A 7,994-nucleotide genomic window follows, 5' to 3' on the forward strand; every position below is an offset into this window, starting at 1 on the left:
ATAGACTTTAAACCGGAGTATAATGGTCTCTTCAGCCTGCGGAACGTTTAGACTGTCACAAAAACCAAGGGGACCTATTTCTATGTTACACTGTAACGTCGTCTAGCTACTATGGCAGAGAATATGGATTTAGGCAGTCGGTCATCAATTTTTGACCCAATCAAAGGTCTTTTATTGACATATTTTATGAATGAGTCATGCTACGACGAGTTCTTCCTAAATTTCAACTTTTTGGACGGTAAGTTGCTTTTGTGGTGTTAATAACTATAGATCAATTGCAATTGCATTTTCTTTCATTCATATTAAACACTGAACCGGACGAGTATAGACGTTTAAGTGAGCGTGTGCTTTTCTTCAGGAATGGGTGATTTTTGCATTTCTTATTGTGTTATACTGACAATTCTGTTGCAATACTAAATTCCAAATTGTTTACTGTAACTGGCTCTTATTTGCTTAAAAGCGGTCGTTTACGCGTGACAGGGCTTGAGTCAACTGGTTAAACGGCTTTTCTGTTTGCAACTGAGACATAACTATGTTATTTAGTGCTTTGTAAATATGTATACGGTATATGATGTATCACACTTCCTGGTCGAAACCATCACGGAAGTGAATCCCTGGATTCCCTTTAGGGAACTACAACTATAAACTATTGTTTATTGAGAGCAGTATTTCCGCTTTGTGTTTTCCTCGTTTATCATTATGTGCTATATTGTAGTGTCATCAATTACGTGGTGGACGACGTTTTGTTTGTTCATTAAGTCAAGGCTTCTTGGACTTGTCATGTTCATCCAATGAGTCTTTGCGCCTTTTTTCACTGAAAAAAAAAGGGGGGGGGGGCGGAGAAGGGTTAAAATGGAGCTTGTCTTGCATTAAATTTCACAAACATTTGAAATTTAATCTGGACCTGTCTAGAAAAACAATTGTTCATAGCAAAGCTTTAAACTTGGTTGTATTGAGTGTGTTTAAGAGTTTATAATAAGCATTGTGTGAACATAAATTCCTTCATAGAATTTTTTTTTCCCCTCTCTTTTTTTTCTAGTTCCTTGTCTGAAAAGTGTACTCAGCAAAGTCCTGGGCATTGGCATCATCCTGGGATCAGTGATGGGTAAGGCCACTTCTAAACCTTTCCAAATGTTTGTCAGTGTAATTAATCCAAAAGTATGCCAGCTATCCATTCAGCAACATCAAAATTGAATGAAACCCTTTCTTTTTTATTGATAGTGAAACTGCCTCAGATCTTAAAGCTGATTGGTGCAAAGAGTGCCGAGGGGCTGAGCTTCAAATCTGTGCTACTGGAATTGCTGGCCATCACTGGAACAATGGCCTACAGTATTGCCAACAAGTTTCCCTTCAGGTGAGGCCTTTTTTTTTTTTTTTTTTTTTTCATTTTTTTTTTCATTTTTTTTTTTTACCAAATTCAAAGTTCAAGTGCGTGCTCAGCAGCTGTTGGTTTTTGGTGTTGTGGTTGTGATGAATGCACAATAGTTGAATACAGGCAATATTCTCAGTCATTTTCATTGAAAGCCTGTTTATTTAGAGGGAAAACTGAAGAAATGTGCTTCATGTCACTTCAGTGCTTGGGGGGAAGTGTTGTTCCTTATGCTGCAGACAGTCACGATTGGTTTCCTCATACAACACTATGGAGGAAAAACTAGCAGAGGTAAGATTAAATGCATTCTTAATAGCCAAGAAACTACTTTTTCTGTCAGTCATGAATTCATTCATTCATTTCATTTCATTTGTACATACAAGATCAATTCTTTCTTTTTCTGAGGCAACAGTCGCTGTGTTAAAATGGTCTCCAAATGATTTGAGCCCCCTCATTCTTTACTAAGGAAGGCCTATAGAAACTCCTCCCGATATGTTTTGTTTTGTTTTGTTTTTTTTAATCATGAAGTGCATCTACTACAAATAAAAACAGTGATGGGAGAAGAGAGGCAGGTGTGCACATCATTTCATTTTATGGGCCTTTTTTTGTAATGTAAATTTTCCCTATTATTTCCCTACTAATATCTGATCCTCTCCTGTAGGTCTCCTCTTTTGTGTTGTGTATTTTGGACTGCTGCTTCTCTTGCTGTCCCCAGTCACGCCCATTTTGGTGGTTACCTACATGCAGGCTTCTAATATGCCAGCCATTATCATCAGCAGGGTAGGTGAAGATGAAACAACAGCCGTGCATGATAACTTCTTTAGGGCCGTGTGTCTATTTTAGGAACTGCAGTCTCTTTCAGCATGTATCCACAGAATTCAAAGAAATTTTCGAGCCGGTATGACACAGTGGATAATCATTGTGTGTGTTTTTTTTTTTTTTTTTCAGCTGATCCAGGTCATGTCAAACTTCCGTAACGGACACACTGGCCAGCTGTCTGCCATCTCCGTCTTTCTGCTGTTTGCTGGATCGCTTGCTCGGATCTTCACTTCCCTACAGGTTAACATGCATATTTTTATGACAATTTCAAAATGTTCTATTATAACTTCAAATTGCATTCAACTGAACTCCTCACTGCCCTGCAGGAAACTGGAGATTCTCTTATGGCCCTCACCTACGTCATATCCTCCACCTGTAACGGCTTAATCGCTCTGCAGGTGCTGTACTACTGGAACGCCTCTCCAGAACTGCAGAAGAAGAAGAAAAAATAGAGAGAGTAGATTCCAGATACTAATTTACCTTTTGAGCCACTCTGGGAGTTACTGTTTTGATGGCCAACTTTACAATCTAAATCTCTCACAGAGGTAGTTTCAAACTTGACAGAGCAAATAAAGATATGTGAGCTGAACCAATGAGAAGTTTGGTACAACAGGTGAGTGTAAAGTGCAGGTGCGAGCAGAACATGCCAGGCGGATCTTTCATGTCTCAGTTTTGTATGTGGTGATGAGTCTGAGAGGGTCTGCTGGATCCAGATCCCCACTTTGCTGTCCACTGTTATTACATTCCTGTTGGTCTAGTGTTGGTGTATGCACTTGCCCGTTGATATTTCACATTTATGACTTAATGAGTTGTGTTGTATCAACAGGAAATTTATTAAATTGTTTTCAAATGTTATACCAGGAGAGTATTGTCCTTTTTATTTTTCTAATTGTATAGATTAGAACTATGAAATGTCCATGCCCTGGGCTTTGTTTGGTATTTTGGCTGATGCCATTTGCAGAATCCACTTGAAATTATAATAGCTGTCCAGAGGCGAACATCATAATATTCTCATCATTTCTGCATAAACAATTTTTATTTACTTCTGTAACACAGTCCTAATATTAGCTTGACTACAAGATCTAGCTGGATTATATGAACCACTTGTAGAGATTGCACGCAGGAGGAAACTGCAGTGGTTCGGTCATGTAACAAGAAAGCCCGGGACTCTAGCACACACAATCATGCATGGTCAAGTAAGAGGAAAAAGACCTCAAGGAAGACCAAGGAAATCTTGGCTGTCGGATATCACAGAATGGACAGGGAAAGGTATTGCAACTTGCATGAGAAAAGCCTATGATCGAAAGACATGGCGAATAACAGTTGAATCATCAAAGTGCCCCAACGGTCTACGTCAGGGGTCACCAACGCGGTGCCCTTGGACCTCATGAGTAGCCCGCAGACCCGTTTGAAAAATTGTACCGCTCGTTGAGCTGTGTCTAAAATTCTATTTTATCCAACCTTGTTAAGTCATTTTTGATAAATGTTGAGAACTCATGAGCTTGATAAGTGTCTTCACATACATAGGGATCATTAATAATAATATATAACTCAGAGAGTTTGTTATTTCAGGAGAATCTAGCAAACTGGTAGCCCTTCATACGGCTCAGGACCCATGAAGTCGCTCTCAGTGGCAAAAAGGTTGGTGACCCCTGGGAGTGACGTGAAGTGACGTGACGTGACGTGACCCTTTATTCTTTTTCTTTCTTTTTGTTTTTTTTTATTTACTTCGAGTGCTTCTCGTAATTAACTCAACCATCTCCATCGCCCCCTGCTGGCGAACTGCGAGCCAATAACTCGCTCACATTCCAAGAATACTTCAAGTACATATTGTCCCTTCATTGTTGGATGGCACAGCTTGGTTTTCTATGTTTTATTGAGTTGAGTTGAGTTGAAGGTGTGCATCTGCTCGTTTGTCTCAAGTTGCCGAATTAGATCAATTGATTAGGAAATTAACACAAAATTTAATCTAGAAAATCACAGACATTTTTTTTTTACCCAAATTTAGAAATTATTATCAACAATTCATTAACAATTGGTTCATTGTGTCCTCTACTTTATAAGATTTGTGAATATTTCTTTAAGCTGACATCATTCCTTTTTGCTAAATGAAAGGTAAATAGTTCATTATTATTTTACAGTGGTTTGAGATACTGCACACACTGCACTGTACTCTTTGTGTCACTCTGAACTGAGAGTGCCACTGCAGAAGGCAGCAAAGATGACGACGGCGCCGTCTGTTCCTATGACTGACAGACATTTTCCCACTGGCTGCAGCAGCATATTGTCATTGGGTCTCTGTGATATAATTTTAGTTTTGTGGTAAGGTTGGATTCTGAAAAAAGAGCAACTTGCTCAGAGATTAGAGTGACAGGTCAATGCGCCAGAGGGAGGCATTGCTTGCACAGATAAACATGTTGACTTTAGACTGTTTTTCATAGGTCACAACAACTCCTGCACTGCACTTTCTGCTGCTATCTGTTTGGTAGGCAGATCTACACACGTGTGAACAAAACATAGAATTCAAATGCTTGGTTTAATTTGTGTATTATGTACCATGTTTTCAAGACCCCGTTAACTTGATAAGGGTTTGGTCTTCCTCTTTATGCCTCCTTTTTGGTTGCATTTATTGGTTTTAAGATGTTGTATTCAATCCTAAATCTGAAAATAAAACATTTTCCTATAGTCATCTCCATCGTGCCGTGAATAAAACCATAAATAGGCCCATGCCCTCTCTTCTTCCTCGGGGCCCATGCAGTGCTTGTTCACCAATGCTGTGATATTCTTTGACAGGTGAACTGAGTCATTCCTGCCCAATGTTGAGCTTTGCCTGCTCTCTAGCTCATGGCTCCACACTAATGACCCTTCAGAGTGCTCCCACACAGGGGGGGAGGGGGGGGAAGGAATCCTTCGATGAACTTTATTTTCAGATGCTCAGATGATCCTGCCTTGATCCTGTCCACCCGTCTCAAATTGACACGGTTTGCAACCTTCAGGTCTGCTCTGGCCAGATACGTTACATCACACATGTTTCTCTCAATTACAGCAGACGCCTCTCTTTTGTTTCCTGGGTGACTAATTCAATCAGGAACCCCACACCCACCACTGGCAGGCATATGTGCCTGTAGCAGAGGAAAGAAATCCTGCCGCTGTCTCGGATGTGCTTCTGAGGTCCGAGTAAGTGGATGTTCTGTCCTCACAGGAATTTAACATTATTTTAAACAAATTATTTCCATTACCGCAGCAAAGGCTTTTGATCTTGCTCCCATTATTCACATTTTTACTTCAAATTAAACTGTAACTGAAATCTGTTAGTCTGTGTTGGTGTGAATTTTTATGCAACAGCATTTTATTCATTTCACAAACTGTGACTTCATTCATATTTTCTCCTGGTGCACTGGTCCATGATTGTGCCAAGCTATACGACAGTACCGTGTGGTACTATATGACTCAGTTTACCAGCTGCCTTCTGAATGTAATGCAGCTTACCGTATTCTTGTATTATAAGAAAGACTGGTGGCATTACTAGATGATCTTTAAAACCAAAAAACACAATGACTCATTCTTTGTCCGTTACCAAATTGAAGCAAAACATATATTGTTTTTATTTTACTTCTAGTTTAGTAAGTAACCAATCTTTGTGAAAATGTAGGATGAAGGCACAGCACTGACTTGCATGATTTGCTTTAATTTAAGATTTACTTCAGTCCCTCTATCTTCTAGAACGACAATGGACAGCAATGATGTTGTGCCTAGGTTTCCCCTTGGCTGGGGGGATATGACATCATACTGTGCTGACAAATGTAGCCCTATCATGTAGTGACTGACTATCAATTTATTGATAACTGTGGTTGATTAAAAAAAAAATAAAAATAAATAATCTCTCTATATATATATATAGTATATACATATCTTTTTTTTTTTTTTACCGGTATAAAAAACACGACATTGACAGGATTGAGAAATAATGAGTTACACTTTGCTATTTCTCTTAGAAATCAGATTTGAAAATGCTGTGGTGTGTGCGATAGTACTGTGAACACTGTCCATTTTGCAAACACACAGTTCCACAACAGAGCTTAGTCTGCATCATGATGTTACACTACACTTCCACTTTGTAACAATATAAATGAGCACCTACTCATGCAAATACTCAATCTCTTGTCCCATGTGATTAAGTCCCACGTCCTCTCCTTTCCCCTGTGCTGTGGGGGTCACTCTGACTTTGACTCAGAGGTAGTCAGTCAATCATCTGGGACCAGGCCCCTTTATACTCCACAGGACACATTAATGGTTGAGGGTGTCCTCTTCTTGATGCTTCCCCATCCCCTCTCCCCCCATCAGGCAACCTCCCCCCATAACTGCAGTGCATGGTGTTATTAGGCAGGTGTGTACGAAACGACCTCTAGCTGCTGTTGTTGCTTGCCATGATTCCACAAGAACATTTTAAGGACCATGCGGGAAAGTCTGTTCGTGTAGACAGTTTTGCGTCTCGTCCTGTTTACCTGAAAACCAGATGATGAATGCGTCTAGCGCAGGCATGGACAAACTACGGTCCGAGGGCCATATCTGTCCTGTTAAGGTTTTTAATTGGGCCTACCAAACTTGAAGAAATTATATTAATAGTGAGTAAGTAATAAAAAAAAGACATACTTCATCCATTTGTTCCAGTGTTTTAAGAGTCATTTCATCAAAGAGCTAAATACTGTGGGGCTTCAAAGACGTTTTTGTTCAGTTTCAATTAACATTTAAGCATGTTTTCTACATATCCCATGATATGTAGCTACATTTTTTTTTCCTATTGGGTGGGTCACCAAAACACTCCATCCGTCTGCTCCAGGTCCAGTTTCTGTCAAATTTTTTGAACCCACTGTGGCCCACCAGCAAAAGTGGTCTCGAGGCAAAGCTCAACAGCACGATCCCATGCATAGTGTGTTCCTTCTCAAGCAAATGAAACAGAAGAAGGGTGGCAAACCCAAATTTCAAAGAAAATAGTTGTGCAAAATGAGGAAACCCCGTCTTCATGCAGCCTGGGTTGCGTCCTGTGGCCAAGAGTGTGACATATGAGGGGGTGGGGGGGCTGTGACAGAGAGAGAGAGAGAGAGAGAGAGAGAGAGAGAGAGAGAGAGAGAGAGAGAGAGAGAGAGAGAGAGACGTCATCTGCCTAGCTGGAATACCGGACAGCGAGCATACGAGCACCGGCCGGAGGAAGGACAGAGGCTCCACTGTGCAGCCGGACAGAGTGTCACTGTGCTCGGACGGGGAATCGTTGCCGATCCCCGTTGCTGGAGCAGCAGCGGCAGCAGCAGCAGCAGCGGGGGTAAATGGTGGAGGACGGCGGGACAGTGACACCCAGGAGCTGCCGTTGATGAGTGAGTGAGCGGCGGCAGGGACATGGCTTCCACTCCGGTCACCCCGGCGTCCCTTGAAGGAGAGACACCTTCACCCCTCGGGAGTGAGGAGCCCGCCACGCGCAGACAGGTACACACGGCTGCAGCCGTGCACGTATCGCGAGCACGCCGATGTGTCCTTTACAGCAAAAGAGGTGCACCAGACATGACTTGAAAATGTGACCCCCCACCCCCCCGTTTTCTCGGTGCCCTGAAAGCGTGCGAGCGCGCCACCGCCGCCGCGTGGGTTTTAGTATCGATCCACTCAGCGCAAAAACATTGAACAATTCGGCGCGTATTCACGGCCGTCGAACGACTCGCGACCATCCCGTGAAAGTTCACGTTTGGACGTCAAAGTGCACGCTACTTTTTATTTATTTATTTTTATTCCAGCGCGGGTCAGTTATCGTAACGTA

General features: G+C 41.7%; 1 protein-coding gene across 1 annotated transcript; it reads left to right on the forward strand.

The window, feature by feature from the left end:
• The first annotated feature begins 78 nt into the window (after positions 1 to 78).
• Positions 79 to 3,043, forward strand: mpdu1b (mannose-P-dolichol utilization defect 1b). Its single transcript, XM_076033880.1, has 7 exons — positions 79 to 238; positions 1,040 to 1,105; positions 1,222 to 1,354; positions 1,575 to 1,660; positions 2,031 to 2,149; positions 2,318 to 2,428; positions 2,515 to 3,043. The coding sequence occupies exons 1-7, from the start codon at positions 112 to 114 to the stop codon at positions 2,638 to 2,640; spliced, it is 768 nt and encodes a 255-aa protein (XP_075889995.1). The 5' UTR covers positions 79 to 111; the 3' UTR covers positions 2,641 to 3,043.
• The last annotated feature ends 4,951 nt before the right edge of the window (positions 3,044 to 7,994 follow it).

The sequence above is a fragment of the Nelusetta ayraudi genome, unplaced genomic scaffold (assembly GCF_046127955.1).
Source record: "Nelusetta ayraudi isolate G7.1 ecotype Tasmania unplaced genomic scaffold, CSIRO-AGI_Nayr_v1 ptg000042l, whole genome shotgun sequence".
Classification (NCBI taxonomy): domain Eukaryota; kingdom Metazoa; phylum Chordata; class Actinopteri; order Tetraodontiformes; family Monacanthidae; genus Nelusetta; species Nelusetta ayraudi.